The 17061-nt window shown below is 42.9% G+C and overlaps 1 protein-coding gene across 2 annotated transcripts in view; it reads right to left on the bottom strand.

Moving 5' to 3' along the window:
- Scgn (secretagogin, EF-hand calcium binding protein) overlaps positions 1–16453 on the bottom strand; it is a 39489-nt gene extending 23036 nt beyond the window's left edge. Inside the window, exons 1-5 of one of the 2 annotated variants that reach the window (XM_085831219.1) lie at positions 16290–16453; positions 15835–16144; positions 14774–14844; positions 6481–6573; positions 3876–3965 (exon numbers count right to left, since the gene is read on the bottom strand). In XM_085831219.1, coding sequence (XP_085687345.1) covers positions 3876–3965; positions 6481–6573; positions 14774–14844; positions 15835–15916 — 336 coding nt within the window. In that variant the 5' untranslated portion in view covers positions 15917–16144; positions 16290–16453. Of the gene's footprint in view, positions 1–3875; positions 3966–6480; positions 6574–14773; positions 14845–15834; positions 16211–16289 lie in introns of those variants that run through there. The other variant, XM_021179966.2, reaches the window with a different exon arrangement.
- Positions 16454–17061: the final 608 nt, after the last annotated feature.

Raw genomic sequence — 17061 nt, 5'->3', positions numbered from 1 at the left:
GCTCAGCTCATGGTTCAAAAGAACACACTCCATCATGGTGGAGAATGTTTGGCTGTATGAGCTCAAAGCAGCTGGTCACATTGTGTCCGCAGTCCGGATGCAGAGAATGAGTAAAAAGTAGGGACAGGCTTAATTCTAACAGTCAGGCTCCATGTCCTGAACAATGTCACCACCAAGAACCAAGTGTTTAAACATATGAGCCCAGGAAGGACTTCAAAGCACAACATTAAACATTTTCAGGTATTTCAGGGGAGGCAGGGACTTATACTGGCTGGGTTCCTGTGATTCAGCATCTAAAAATGCTCCCTAATTGGATACAAATAAACATTTTCCATGGAGTTCAAAGCTGGCTGTGGCAACAGCAATTGTTTGGGTAGAATTCAGCAGAGATGCAGATGCATCACTGAGATCTCCCAGAGCCACTCAAGTGGACCATGCCTCCACTAGAAAACTCTAATTAGAATCCTAAGAGACTTCTGTTGAGGACAGTACAGAAAGCAGAAATATCTTCTCTGCATTCAAAAATCCAAAAATGCAAGATGCTATGTAAATACTGCTTTAAATACAGAGCTGAGCTGTCAAGAACTAGAGAGAAGTTCTAAGAGACCCCACAAGACAAACAAACGTCTCCTAGGCATGTATGCTGAGCTCAGACCACACAAGTAGGCTTACTCAGAGACCTGCCCTTCTGGGAGACAAGTCTGAGACAACACAAAGGGAAAATGTGTTTGTTACCTATTTACAATGAAAACTCTAAAGAGTAATATCTTGGTGGAATGATGAACTTTGGGCAACTGGAGGTGGGGAATACAGATGCTAAGAGAATAAGAGCACGACAAGGTTGCTCTTGTAATCCTAGCACTGCCCTAAGCAAGCCGGACTACACAGCATGACCCTACCAATTGGCCCTGATGGTGCATGTTTAAAATCTCAAAACATTGGAGAATGAGGCAGCGGAGGATTACAAGTTCGAGGCCAGTGTGGGATACATAGAGATTCTGTATCAAGAAAACATAAAAACAATGACCAAGAAAACAAATAGCCAGTGGAAAGTTTCCTAAGGACTCTTGCCCTGTGGCCTTGACTCTGAATAGAGGGGAAAAATGGCCACTGATGCTTCACAGTAGCAAGCCATCCTTCCTGATGGCTGAGGACAGCACTGACAGACTGAAGATGCAACTGCTTACTTCACTGGAAGACAACAGCTGAACACCCGTGAGCGACATTAATGCTGTTTCCTTGACCACTCTGCCTATTCCATGGAGCCACACAATGAAAGGCATCATGAAAGGTTTGGGGGTTTTGAGTATGCTTTGATTTTTAGTTGACAAAATTATCCTTCCATCATACCGGGTGTCTGTTATCAAGCATGATTATTCATCTTCATTGCCAACTTCAGTAGTTTAGAATCATCTAGGAGATACACTTGTCCTGTATCCAGACAGGTTTAATAGGAAAGAGAAGAAACACCATGAGTGTGAGCAGGGCCATCTCACGGACAGGGGTCCCAACTAAATAAAAGAACAAGGGCCAGCTGAGCACTCAGCCATCTTTCTCTTCCTCCTGGGTAGGTCTCTACTTGCAGACCCACTGTACTCAGCTGCCTCCTGCCCCGCCACCATGCCTTTCCTCAATATGATGGACTGTACAGTCCAACTATAAGCTAAAACAAACCCTTTCTTAATTTGATTTTGTTGGGTATTTTGTCATTGTTTTGTTGGAGATTTAACATCAAGAGGATAACAAATACATTAAATGCCAGTGTCTTAATTTCTAGGCATAATCAGATTGTAGACCCTGCAGGGGTAATGTGAAACACTGGTCCTTAGTCTCTTATTTAATAAGAGAACTAATCAAAAATGTCACTTCTTTCAGTCCATGTAATTTATGATTGATTTAGCCAGGCTTATAAAATCTATGTACTAAATATAATCCATAATCTAAATTTTATATGTAAGAATACCTTAATGGTGAAAATGTCAAGTAATTTTAAGAAACAGATTTTTACAATGCTTGTCTCCAACCTGTCTCCATTTAATGATGTTATAATATTATTGAATCTGAGCCACTGGAGGACTGAAGATTTTATGTGAATATTCAGTAAGTCTATTTTTAAGAACACAAAATGAAAATATGCCAGGTAAAGAGAAAAAGCATATTGCCAATAGACTCATAGGAAAGGTTACACCCTATGAAATAGCAAGAACACAAAGAAGGACATTTAAGATACAGAAAGGGGGGCTAAGAGGATGATTCAGTGGGCACAGTGCTTGCTGTGCTGACCCATTGACTTCAAGATCCCTAGCACCCACGTGAAAAATCGGTATGTGATGTCATACATTTGTAATCCCTGAACTAAGAGGTAAAGACAGGAAGATCCTGAGGCTCCTACCCATGAGCCCCTTGTTCAGCAACAGGCCTCATTGCAAAAGTAAATAAATCAACAGACAGACAGACGACGATAGATAGATAGATAGATAGATAGATAGATAGATAGATAGATAGATAGATAGATAGCAATCAAGGGAGATATTGTTATACTAAACCTCCTTTCATGGTTTGTATATTCTTGAACCAGGGAGTGGCACCATTTGGAGGTGTGGCCTTGTTGAAATAGGCGTGACCTGGTTGGAGTAGGTGTGTCACTGTGGGTGTGGGCTTAAGATCCTCACCCTAGTTGCCTGGAAGTCAGTCTTTCACTAGCAGCCTTTGGATGAAGATGTAGAACTCTCAGCTCTGGCTGCACCATGCCTGCCTGGATGCTGCCATGCTCCCACCTTGATGGCATTTGACTGAACCTCTGAATCTGTAAGCCAGCCCCAATTAAATGTTGTCCTTATAAGAGTTGCCTTAGTCATGGTGTCTATTCACAGCAATGGAAACCCTAAGACACCTCCTTTGTCATTATACTAAACCTCCTCTGTCCTTATTCTGTAGAGATTTGCTCTTTAGTGATGCAGTGTTCAGCCATGGGATTTTTTTCTGATGCTTCTGTAGATGTGTCCATGATATGGGGCAATACTCAGAAGACACCAAATCATTCAGGCAAAAGGAAGAGACTCTTAAAAAGTTAACTCTGCTCCTGACTGAATCTTTGCAGTTACTTTCCATGACAGCCCACAGCACAGGCCTATGAACCTCAGCAGCTATCTGGAGACTTGCTCACGTCACCCTGTTTTTATATATTCCTCTTACCACTTTTGTTGCTTTGAAAATATAATTATTTGATCTTGCATTTCTTGGATTACTGGAACATATTTGTGGTCCATTCAGATAAGTCCTATAAGCACATGCTTATATAGTTTAACAGAAGGATAAATAATTGTTCAAAGGATGCTAAACTATGGCAACAGTTTCAGGAGTGAACCAGGATATGGAGTTGTCATGAGTCTACAGCTGTGACCTGGAACAAACTCTGAGCTGTACTTCCCTGCCATTCGTCATCAATGTAACAGTCACTCTCCAAACACTGATGAACTGGGTAGCCGAGGGGCAGTGAGGCCAGATGAGCTATTGATATTGTCTTTAGCATTTACTCAGTACAAGGTCCACTGCCTGGATCAACACTCCAACAAACTACAGTTTGACTGTGACATATCTTTAGAAGGGGCTCACTCAGCTTCTCCAGCCTCCACAGACCCCTACTGCAGCCTCCTGGCTCTCTCATTCCATCCTTTCAACCACCCTGCCTTCCCCTGGCCCCATTAAAGAATCCTCCAGCTCAGAAGCAGTCCAATAAAAGGAGAGATAAATAAGTTCTCTTGGAAGCTTAGTTGTTTGGCCATGTCCTCTGGGTATACCTCTCCCTCAGGGACCAGACAGAAGAATGGATGGCAGTCCCACCCTCCTTCTCCATGGAGACAGCAAGTACTCACCTGCATAAACTCTACACTGTTATCCAAGGGAGTTTCCAGGCGAAAGAACAGGAGGAAATTTTCATCTTCAGATAAGAACATACTGGCAAGCTACAGGAGACAAAGAGAAATAGTCAGGGGCTCTGACCAGTGACCTTTAAGATGTAAGGCATGTAGTATGCATGTTATGCATGTTATAGAAGACCTATTCAGACTTCCCAGGATGGAGAGCTCTGCTTGAAGCTCTAAGCCATTAATGATTGGTTCCTTCAAAAAGGACCATATTTCCATTAGGTATAAACTGTGGATAGCTCATCATGGAAAATAATGGCAGTAATGGCAGATGATGATAAGTTTGTTTATCATTTAATATGTTCTCTGCACCTCCACCATTAAATTGACACTTTATTGATATTAGAAAGTAAGTGTGGCTCTAAGGTTCATAATGCAGACTCAGCCATCTTTCCTGGTTTATTTTGTTCTGTTTTCTTGCTTTTTCAGACAGAGTCTTAATGGATGACTAGGAACAGCCTTGTATTTATGGCAATTCTCCTGCCTCAGCCTCCCAAGTGCTGGATTTATGAATGTGAGCCACCACACCTCGTTTAATTCAAATAATCCTAACAAGCAGCTATAAATCACACACACACACACACACACACACACACACTGAACCTCCATATTTTACCGGTTGGTGCTATAGATGCAGAGTTCTTCAGTGCTACATGTGAAAGCAGAAATGGCTGCTCTCTGCCTGATGCCAGAGTGCTGGCTATGGTTTATACTATTTAACACAATTAGTGTCCATCTTCTACTACAATATGCAGTGTGTTAATTCATCCAGCCACCTTCCTATAGGAACTCCAGTTTGGTCCATGAGCTAGTGTAATATCTTCATCCCTAGTGATCATACACAGTCTTAGTACACAGGTAAGTTCAGCTGGGATTGTTAGAGTGAGTAGTATTTTCTTTCCCATTTGTCTCCATAAGTAAAAGTAATCTTCTCTAGGTCTTGTTCAGTGTCAGAGTGAGTCCAGACTGTACCGTTTACTGGAGTACTTGTGATGTAACATACCCACTGTACTGCCAATCATATAAACATTTAGCTCATCCAATCATTTACAGTACAAAAGTCTTGATAACAATTAGTATCAATTTGTTTTTGACTTATATATTTACTATAATAGGTTCATCATTTTAGTGTATACTTTCTTCATTTTAATTGCAAAGATGATGTACAGTACATTTGATGTGAATGAAGCATGAACACCTGAGTTCAAATCCTCAGCAACAATGGAAAAGCCAGGTATGAGCCCAATGCCTATAGCCCAAGTGTTGAAGGGCAGAGGAAGACAGATCCTAGGAGCTTAATGGTAAATCTCCCCCAAAACAGGACAGCAAGCACAATTGAGGAAGACACCCAACGTCCTCCTAGGGCTTTCCTATGGGTGTTCATAGGTGCCTATACACATTCACATACATGTCTATACCACATATACCACACACACACACACACACTCACACAGATGATTGTAGGTGGAAATGTTTTCTTATCAGTAAACTGCTTCCTAACGTTTACTAAGAGAAATAATCTGCTGAGATGAAAACTGTGGGAAGCAGGCACTGCATGGCCAAGGGCATGGTCATGCTTTCGTAGGTGTTTAATAAAAGGGGTTAAAGTAAATAAAGGTTTTCTGGTGTGTGTTTGTTCATTGCATTGTTGGGATCAAACTCAGGGCTCTACACCTGCTAGGCAGGAGCTACACGCTTAGCCTCTGTTTTGCTCTTTGATTGGCCTTTTGGTGTTTGTTTGTTTGTTTGTTTGTTTGTTTGTTTGAAAACAGCCTGGCTGTCCTGGAACTCACTCTGTAGACCATCCTGGCCTCAACGTAGAGATCTGCTTGCCTCTGACTTCCTAGTGCTGGGACTAAAGTCGAGCACAACCACACTCAACCTCTGTTTTGTTCTTATGATCTTCGGGGAGAGATTTTTCCCCCTTCCCTTGGATCTGATACCGAGATTTAAATTCATGCTTAGTCAATGTTGTTTGATTGTCAAGATTCAATTTGCATGAGATGACAGACAAACAAATATTGGCTGAGGAAGGAACGCTCAAGAGCAGAACAGGTGTGAGTGTTGGGTCATCTACTGAAAATGAAAGAATTGTGCAGCTGTAATCCCAGCACTTAAAGCGGATGAAGGAAAGTCCAGAGTTTAAAGTCATCCTCAGCTACACATTAATCCAAGCTAGCCTGGGTTAAATGAGATCCAATTTCATAAGCAAGTGGGAGAAAGAAAGGTTATTTCAAAAATATTTTCTAATCCAACAGCCTTGTAAAAATTTTTTTTGATTTCTCAGTTGACTGCAAGTTGTTGCTGTCTTTTCTGTTGCTGCTCTTGGTGGTTTTGTTGTTTTGAGGTAAGGTGTCCCTCTGTAACCCAAGCTGGCCTGGAACTCATTCAGTAGTCCAGGCTGGTTTTGAAGTGGCAGCAGCAGTCCTGCCTCAGCATCCTGAATGATGGGATACCAGATATGAGTTAGCATGTCTGGCTTCCATTGTTTTTTTTTTTTAAAGGAAATGGCTGCTCATGAAAATAAGGGCATGAGGTGTAGACCTGGAACTACCTCTTTCATCAGTATGCGGCCTTCCTTAGAGACGTTGTGGCTGGTCATCAACTGTTTTTTCACTTTCTGCACATTTTCTTCCATAAGAGTGTCCTGAAACAAACCATGTATAGCTATGTTAAAGCCACCACGACCCCAAGCATTCAAAGCATGCAGTTTGATTCCCATGTTGCTCTAGAACATGTTGTCCAGAAGACAGAGCAGTGACAGACATTTCTTGATCAATCAGCCATCTATCAATATTCTCCCTGAGTAAACTGGATGTTAGAGAAGCTTAGAGACTACAGTGGGTACTAAAAGAACATGTCTAAATATTATCTATTTGAGTGAAAGAAAAGACTGGGTTATAATTAATATATAAGAGTTCTTTGCAAGAATTCAGAGATTTTACTTTTTTCTCTTTTTAACTAAACAGTCCAGCTTTGAAGGCTTTTTCTCTTAGGGCAAAATAATTGTAAGAGGAAAATAATCAAAAAGGAGCACAAAGAGATGACATAGCTGCCGAGTTACCAAAGCAATCCTAGTTCCTCCCATGTATAGCATTTCCTACACATCTGTTCCCCTTCACTCATCTTCTCTAGAGGTCAAGGTTAGTACAGGGAATATGACATACAATTAGCAGTGAAGAAGGAATTGACATGCAAGAGCCGAGGTAGAGGTGACCCAAATATTGCCTAATCCTGAGTCCATAGATGCTGGAATTTATGCTAGATCATTTCTCCTTAACATTGCTCTCAGAAGGCTCCAAGTCCATCAGCTGTGAATTACCAGGGACAGACAGAGGAACCCTCACTCATCTCCTTATGTGCAGGGAAGTTGCTTGTTGGCCTTGGACTAACCCAGATGCCACCCTTCCTCACTTGAAATTCTAGAGAATGGTTGTAGATAGTGAGAAATAAAATTCTTCAAATAAAAAAGTCTGGAATTATTCCTGTCTCATCCAGAACAGGATGCCCCAAAACAAATTAGCCCAACTCAGATTTGGCCCCCGGTACAAACCCAAGGCACACTGATTTCTATTGAGCACCCCACGTACTTGTCACACATAATGCCAGTCCCTGGAACATGATAGCAAGACAGGCCTGGCCTGTGTCCTCCATCAGAGGTTGCCAGAGGGCATCTATGCCCTGATTTTTCTTCCACTGGACTTCTCTTTGAGAGGTGTCCCCATGGTGAGAAGCTGGAGAAAGTAGGAAGAGAAACTGCCTAGATAGAGTTCAGAACATAGTGAACTGGCAGGGAAATACAAATTGGGGAGTAACAAGCAGGAGATGAGCATAAAGGTAGGCTCTTGCATAAAGAGCAGCTCACAAGTCTTCACAACAGCTATGGGAAACAGAAGAATGTTCGTGTACCTTGAAGCCCTTGGCTTCACTCCCAGACTCCCGACATTTTCTTCTTTGAAGGTGTGAGTGCGTGTATGTGTGTGTGCATGTATACGTGTGCGCTTGCTTGCTTGTGTGTGTGTGTGTGTGTGTGAGAGAGAGAGAGAGAGTGCATGTATGTGTGTGAGAGTATGTGTATATGTCTGAGTGTGTGTATGTATATGTGTGTTTTAGTGTGTAGGTATGTGTGTGTGCATGTGTGTGTATGTATATATATATATGTGTGTGTTCTAGTGAGTGGGTATATATGTGTGTGTTAGTGTGTAAGTGTGTGTGTGTGTGTGTGTGTGTGTGTGTGTGTGTGTGTTGTATTGGCTGTGGTTTGTTTCTGTTTTCACTTGACTGGCCTATCAGCAATGTCCTTTTGTCCTGGGCACCAGTCCCTTCAGCCCGGCTGTTCATGTGACACCTGTTCCCAACAGTGTAAAACTAGGTTGAAGAGCAACACTAACTCCCCTTCTCATCTTGAGACATGACAAGAGGAAAATCCAACTTATGACCATTGCCTGTTGCTACTCTCAATCAAGTGTATGTTTCTTCCAGATCAGTCTTGGCGATTCAGAAGAGTGAGGGGTAAAATGATCAGAGTGTCTGAGGCATCATTGTCTCAGGATTCCGAATCCTTTTGCCCACCTCGAAGCAGGAAAAAAGGATGGTTTGAGAAGCTGGGCACTGCAAACCCAGACTAACATGGCAATTTAAAAAGTATCTTTTTGTACTTCCCTGAAGTACCATTGTTGCCGCCACTAGAACAGAAGCTGTCCAGCAGAGTCATTAAAACCTAGAATCAGATGGCTTCTAAACAAAAATTCAAACAATCCTGGGGCAATTTGGTGACTTGCTTTTATACTGGTTTTTCAGAGAAGTTCAACAATTAGTTGAACAACATAATTCTCAGATGTGTCCAACCTTTTGACACGTGACAAGATATTGTCATCTACAAAGTTCACATTGGAAAGCCATGTAGTCAAATTACCAAGAAAATTAATCTTGTTTTTACATTTACAATTTTGGTTGAACCGCATTAATTGCTATCTTTGACTTCAGGCAGCCCATGATCATCCTTGCTTAGCTCTAACCTGCATAAGACCCTGAAGCTTAAAGCCCATCCTTGGAAGTCCTTGTACTTTGGTCAATAGAATCAACTTCATGCTAGGGAAGACCCAGACATCACTTCAAGAACAGAGTCCCTGGCACCGGACTCCTGTCTCACTAGTTGCAGGAAGAAGATACAGAGTGTGTGTTTGATATTGCATCATAAACAAAGTAGGAAATGCTCTTAACCCATGATTTGAGCTATTGGATCCTCTAAGATTAAAACATTCCATTCTGCAGCAAGCTCCTTAAAGCTAAGATCATGGTCGTTCCCCATGCCTCTAGGACTGAAGTGGACATGAGAAATAGAGGGATCCATTGAGTTTTGTGTCAGTTGATCAATATTTACCTCTTCAATATTTAATCAAGAGCAAATTTATCAACACGTATAAAAATGGAGTTATGGAGCTAGAGAAATGGTTCAGCTATTAACAGCACTTGCTGTTCTTACAGAGGACTTCAGTTATGTTCTTTAGTATCCACATGGTGTCTCATAACCATCTACACCTCTACCTTTAGAGGATCTGACCCACTCTTCTGACCTCCAAGGGCACTAATATATATACATGCAGGCCAAACACCTATACGTATAAAGATAAGATAAGATAAGATAAGATAAGATAAGATAAGATAAGATAAGATAAGATAAGATAAGATAAAACAAAACAAAACAAAACAAAATAAAGTAAAATAAATGGAGTTGTGTCCCATTGTTTCTCACTTGTTACCTTTGGAAGGAGGAGACTCAAACATAAAACCTCAGTGAAGTGCATGCATAAGAAAGAAACAAGTAAATCAATGTCTCATCTACATGCAAGTGCAGAATAAGTTTCATTTAGAATAAACTTCACAGAGATAAGACTCTACCAAAACCAAAAGGCTTTCTTAGTACAAACTAAAGATCAAATAAAATAGCAGTTATTTTAAATTTTAAGCCAAAGAAGAACCACTCGTATTTATATCAAGACAGCATATTAATCAAATGGATTTGTGTGCTGTAGCCACACCAAAGCCATCTGCCAGGCTGATGGCTTTGGCCTTATATTTAGAATGATTAAAATAATGACTAAATGATTAAAATAAGAGGACTGGGACAGATTGACTCTGTAAAGACATCAACCAAATGTATTCATTTGAGGATTATAAATGGGGAATAGTGAAAGACCTTATTTAAAAATTGAATATGTTCCTAAGTGAGCTCACACCAAATGAAAAACATGTGAGTGAGCTCAGTGAGCTGAGACCAAAGAAGCAGTGGCTGGATTGCTTGTGTCACACTGAGCAAGTATTGTGAGCCCCTGCTGTAACTGTCAACAATTCCCCTTCCCTTCCTGCGTGCCTTTCTTCACTCTCAGAACCAGTACAGTAAGGATGTGGCCTATGATAGTCTCTGAAGGCTGGGACTTGGAAAACTTGCTCTCACAAACTGAAAGTTGCCATAGTTTGTTTGCGACCTCAGAGGCTTTTACATGATTAAGAAATATATCTTCAGTTACCCATTGCTGAGTGGTAGGCAAAGGGGCTGCATAAGAAAGGCTGGGAAAGAAAAGAGCCCAAGGAGACAGCACCATCACAAGAATGTGCACCACAGGCCCTGCAACTGCACTTTCTACCCATGCGGGCTCCTGGTGAAATAGAAGAGGAAGATGTGGTTATTCACACTCTGCGGACATTAAAATCCAGAACCAGGGCATTTCGGTGGTATGTTGGTCCCAGCCTATGGATCATCTGTTTGTCTGGGCGATGGTGGTTCTGTTGGGTGCCAACATGACTGGATTAAGGAATACTTAGAAACTTGACAAACACTACTGAGGGAGGCAGCCTGTGAGATGTTCCCAGGGAATCTGATGATGGAGCCTGTGTTGATTGGGGAGCGTGATAGGCAATCTTAGTCGTGAAGCTGATGGAGTTTGGAGACAATCCTTTGAGCAAGTTTGTACCTGTGTTTCTAGAAAAGTTTAAGAATCATGGCCCCACCCCCATCCCTGAAAGTAGATGGCACCACCCCAGGACCTGGGATCTAGCACTAAATCAAACTGAGAAAGCGAGCTGAGAACCAGCACACATTTCTCAATGCTTTGTGGCCACAGATACACAATGTGACCAGCAACCATGCCTTCCCCAGCATGATGAACTGTGCCCTTAAACAGAGACTTGAAATCAGCCCTTCCTTTTTTAAGTTGCTTTCGTCACATTTTTTTTTTTTCTCTCATGGAATAACAAAGTACATAGCACAAGCTTGAGTGGGTACCATCCTCATGGCTGGATAGAGAAACTGAGCACAGAAGGCAAACTCGCCTCCCCACTCTGCTTTAAAACTGCAAAGTGCTCATGCCCTGCCTTGAATATCAGAAACCCATGTTTCCTGGTCCCTGGCCTCAAGGGTTTGTCTCAGCACCTTTTCCTTGAGTTTTCAGGCTTCCAGCCTCTAACTGAGGGCTACGTCGTCAGCTTTCCTGATTCTGAGGCTTTAGGACTCAGACAGAACCGTGCTATCCCTGCCCTGTCATGGGACTTCCTATCCACCCATAAGGCAGTTCCTGGTCATCCACCATCACAGATCGATGCAGCTGCCTTTTTGGTTCTTTGGGGGAGAACACGTGTGCATGCACCATACAGAAACTGAACTGAAGCAGGGAGGTCTCCTGTCATGGTTTATATAGTCTTGGACCAGGGAGTGGCACCATTTGGAGGTGTGGCCTTGTTGGAATAGGTGTGATCTGGTTGGAGTAGGTGTGTCACTGTGGGTGTGGGTATAAGATCCTCACCCTAGTTGCCTGGAAGTCAGTCTTCCACTAGCAGTCTTTGGATGAAGACGTAGAACTCTCAGTTCTGCCTGCGCCATGCCTGCCTGGATACTGCTATGCTCCCACCTGGATGATAATGGACTGAACCTCTGAACCTGTAAGCCAGCCCCAATTAAATGTAGTTTTTTATAAGACTTGCCTTGGTCATGGTGTCTGTTCACAGCAGTAAAATCCTAGCTAAGACACCTCCAGGTCAAAGTTCAGTTAATTTTAAAAGTAAGACCCATGTCAGGACAGTGATCACTTATTCATCTCTGGATCAGTTTCTGTTGGCTGAATCAGTTATTCTTTATACTACTCTGGACATTGTCATGGGAATTTAACAACACGGCTGTGTTAATGGAAAACTAGATGTCAAGGCAAGTCAACATGAAGCTATTAAAGCAGCCGTCATCCTTAGCTTGAGCCTTAACTTCTGTTCTTTTAGATCTCTAACCACTGAGCCCCTGACGACCCATCTCTTGTACCTAGTGCCAAACAAGGAACCCAGGGTTCCCTCTGTGGGACCAAAGTCTTCCTCTGATCTGAGCGCAAACATCAGCAGTGTATGCAAAACCTAGCAGCCACAGCCTCCTTCTCCCAGGCATTTATAGCCTGACACTGCTCACCTACAGACACCTTCTAAGGAGACTAACTAGCTCCTCCCCTGTGCTGGACATAATGAAAACACCGAGAGCTCAGTTAGCACTACATATCTAGGAGTGGATTCCATCAGACCGTACACAGCCCACCTGACTGCAGCTTTTTAGTCCACGTGTCTGTGTCTGTCCTTTCTTCCTTTCCTCACCACCCTAGTCAGGTTGCAAGGTTCCAGATCATCACCATGCTGGAGAGTGAGGCTGGAGTAACAGAGAGCAGACACAACAGCACATGGTCCCATCAGTCGAGCCCCATCAGAGGCTTTATGGAAGAAGTAACTGCATGCAATCTGAGTGCTCAGTGATGGATGAGCAAACAGCTCACTGTTAGAGACCTTAGAGCCCTTCTCTCAGAATAAATAAACACTGTGTGTGTGTGTGTGTGTGTGTGTGTGTGTGTGTGTGTGATTTATTTGAGACAGGGTCTCATATAACTCAAGCTGACTGTAACTTGTTATGCTATGTAGCTAAAGATGACCTTGAACTGCTGATCCCATTGTCTCTACTTCCCAAGTGTTGAGATTGCAGGTGTTTGCTGCCATCCCTGGTGTATACAGCACAAGACATAAAACCCGGGGGCTTTATACATGTTAGGCAGGCACTATAACAATGGAGTTACCCCAGCCAGCAAAATCCTTTCTCTGGGGTATCAGTGATGTTTCTTTTTGCAAATGAGCTGTCTTAGAGTCTGGCAGCTTTGAATGATCTGATCTTCCTCTGTGTTCTTTCTTCACATATCCCCCACCCACCCACAGTTTGAGTAAATGTTGAATCATAGATGGGTTCCTGCAAAACCAAAGCCTGAGCATTTACAGACTCAAGTTCAGAGGCTTCGGAGTGGGTTGCTGGCATGGGAAAATGGGTGACGAAGCGGTAACAGGAGCCTCTGCTGTGGTGATCTTCCTAAGCTAGACCCACAGCTCATGCAAAGGCAAGAATGAAGGCTGGAGAGAAGCAGATGCAAATATCTGAACAGGGCACAGAAGGAATACAGAGATCTATGCCTCTCTCCTGTCACCCTGTGCCTTGTGCCTTGGAGAGAGAGAGAGAGAGAGAGAGAGAGAGAGAGAGAGAGAGAGAGAGAGAGAGAGAGAGAGAGAGAGAGACTGAGCAATAAGGAAAGAGACCATGAGATCAAAAGAAAAGGAGACCAGGAGTTGAGAAGAGGAAACTTATGAGTAAAAAATAAAAAGCAGAAATAGGATGGAGATAGGGATACAGGTAAGAGATGGAGAAAGAGAAATAACAGACTTGGGGCATAGGAGAGACAAGAGAAAACTTTGAAAAGCAGAGTGGAAGTATGGAAAGCCAGAAGAGGGCTGAAGAAATGGAGGAGATACACAAAGATCACAAAGAGACACACAGAGAGAGGAATGCAACAATAAACACTGAGCAGTCTAGAACACAGAAGTGGGTAGGACATGAGAGACAAAAGAGGCACAAAATAAGAGAGGCAGACACAGGGAGACCAAGGGGCGACTTTGGTTTGGTTTGGTTTGGTTTTCATGTCTTAGCTGGCTGTCCCATTAACACCCCTCCCTGAACTCTGAGGGTGGAGGGAATCCATGGCCAGGATTCCCTCCACCCTGGGACTATGTAACCCCTAATGCTCCTCCAGGTAAAGTATGGAAACCTAGAGGAGACAATTTGTGTAAACACAGCAGACCCAGAGCCTGTCCTCCTGAGATGACCACCCACCCAAAGACGTCCTCCATGATGAACATCAACCACAGGCTGGGCTGGCCTTTGGCATCTCTGGGTTATTTTTCCCCCTCTCCTTTGGTACAAGAACCTTCTAGAACAAATCTGCATCTTTCTAGACAGGTTTACCATCTCAGTAAACTGCTTTACATTGATATCTGATCCCGAGGATACCAGTTGTGTTCTGGTTTAGCAGCACTTCATGAGAAATCTACAACCTCTTTTAATCAAACATATCATGAGGAAGTGATTTTAAGTGGTTTGTTTGTCATGTGTGAACATGGAACATTAAAACTCACAATATCTTCTCCACTCCTTTGTGCTTTTGATCTAGGAGTTAACCCTACCTCTTGTTGAAATCCATTAGCAGAGATGTAACCAAGGAAACATTGAAATTACGGTTGATTGAGTCCACAAAAGGTAGGCAATCTAACTGCATGACAGATGTTTCAGTGAAAGTCAGTGGCCAGCATGCCTAATGTAATGATACCTTTTATAAAACCTGCCTAAATCTCTTTATGTTGCTAGGAGAGGGAGAGGGAGAGATCTTATGTGCAAAGAAAAAACAAGGTCATACGGGATTATAGGTTCAAGTCAGCGCAAGACTCTGAGGCTCGTATTTTGCTGAGAGACACATACACAAGTGCTCTATGCTATGAGTACTTACCTCAGTGCCAGATTTTGCCAGCAAATGATCAAAGAAGGCATCCAGCTCTGTCTCTCTTATGTAACCTTTTTCTAATGCAAGAAAATAAGCATAAATAATAGTCACTAATATAGAATAAATGGGACAATACTTGTCTAAAAGTATATTACAGGTGTGAGGTTTGAAGCAGTGTCACATAGAGCCCAGGCTAGCGTTGGGTTTGGTCTCAGTTTTATATTTCCTATTCTTAAAAGGTTTGTGTTTTATTTTAATTATGTAAATGTGAGTATGTCTAGGGGTTGAGGGTGTGGTGCAAGTCGGTGTAGGTGCCCTTAGAAGTTAGCATCAGATTTCCCGGAGTTGAGTTCAGGTGGTTGGGAGCCACCCAACATATGTGCTGGGTCCAAACCTGAGTTTTCTGTAAAAGCAGTATATAATGTTAGTGGCTGAGCCATCTCTGTAACCTTCACACTTTGTTGTTATTGTTGTTGTTGTTGTTACTTCAGTATTTATCTACTAATATCTTGAGAGGGGTAAATACTAAGTCCTAGCTTTTGTATGTAAGCATGCCTTTCAGGCCGTGTGTGTGTGTGTGTGTGTGTGTGTGTGTGTGTGTGTGTGTGTGTGTAATTATCAATGGACAAGGCCAAATAGCAAACAGATGTGTTTTATGTTCAAGAATGTGGTTTGAAGTAGAGGGACATAAATCTGCACGTTACTGAAACTCATCCTTTGTAGAGAATGGAGACTGGATAATGTGACAGTCACTAATGAAAAACTGTCACATTTACAAAGCGCCACAGATTGCTGAGTTTCAGCCCAACAGCCTGGAATATATATGCAATGATGTTTGTTAATATATTAACTGCACGTCACTCACACAGCCACAGGTTGGGAAGCAGGAAAGTCCCCAGTCCACTCAGAATTTTTCAGACACTTTCTTGATATGTAAAATCAACGTATGCTGAGTGTACTTTCTCAGGCACTCAGTAGTCAACTTTTCTTATAGCGAAAGGCGCTTAGGAGAAATTCCAGTTCCCTCTGTGTCTACGCTAGGCGCTCAACTGATCAAAGCTACTCACCTTCCTTGTCGAAGCGCTGCCAGATCTGCCAGAAGCACGCAGCATCCAGCCTAGCTTGAGTTTGTCTGCTTGCGTTGTCCATGGTGCTGATGTGGGTAAACTCGCCTAGCAGTATTTCCCGACTCTTCAGTCCACTTCCTCCCTCTCTAGCTAGGTACCAGTGGGCAAGGCAAGCTCGAGGGCGTCCGGGTTCGTTGGTGTCGCTGAGCAGTCTTCAGCCTAGATGTCAGGCTCCAGGAGGCAACCCACAGGCGTCCTCCTGCCCCGCCCCGCACGCCCGGCAGATCTCAGCGGGGCTCCTGCCTGTTAGCTGTAGGGGGAAGGGATGGGGTGAGGAGGGTGATGGGGATCAGACAGAAAGAAACTGGGAACTGTCTCTCCTGTTCACGGCTCACTGCCTTTCCGTTTAAGTTGTTTGTCAAACTCACGAAAACATTCTCTTCATGTTGACTCACCTTTCAAACTGAATGTCTCAAGGGGGTTCCTGGAACGGGCTGTCTATGTTTAGGGTTGAAAAAGTGTCAGTGCTGGCACCTTACGGATTGGATGAGACAGGACACATACTGCGGTGCGGAGGGAAGAAGAGAGATGAAGGTGTTCAGAAGTGGCCTCTGGAGCCAAACGAGGCGTCAGAAAACACACCCGTTGCTGAACTGTAGTGTACTGTAGGGACCTGCTACTGCAGTCACTGTGGCTTGAAGTGGTGCCATTAAGATGCTGCAGGGAGGCAGGCCTGGGTGGCACACACCTGTAGCCCCTGAATTACAGAGTCTGGAATAGGACTGCTGTGATACACAGTGAGTTCCAGGGCAGCCTGAGCTACAAAGTGAGATCCTGTCTCCAAAACAAAACCAAACAAAACATCCACAAAGAGAAGCAAAACACTGAAGCACAAATAAACCTAGCCACACTGAAAGTTATTTAGAAGTGTATTGTTTGTTTTTTGTTTTTTGGGTTTTAGCTGTATGAGAGTAATAGCACTTGCCTTTTGGGGCTTGTTAAAATGGTTACATAAATGAGGCTACAAACTCTTAGCACAGTATACGGTAAACAGTACAAATTATATACTAAGATGATTGATCTTCCATAGAAACTTATTGGTAAACTTTAGGATATTGTTTGAAGCATATTGTTTAGGTTAAGGGACGAAAACTATAACCATCACTCATGGAGAAAGTGCAAGATCCACAAATTGGAGAAGTGCTTAGAGTCAGGAAAAGGGTCCAG

This window comes from Mus caroli, unplaced genomic scaffold, assembly GCF_978045245.1.
Source record: "Mus caroli unplaced genomic scaffold, Mus_caroli_1 scaffold_15, whole genome shotgun sequence".
Classification (NCBI taxonomy): domain Eukaryota; kingdom Metazoa; phylum Chordata; class Mammalia; order Rodentia; family Muridae; genus Mus; species Mus caroli.
Note: the sequence above shows the minus strand (reverse complement) of the source record. Positions and strands in the feature narration are given on the sequence as shown.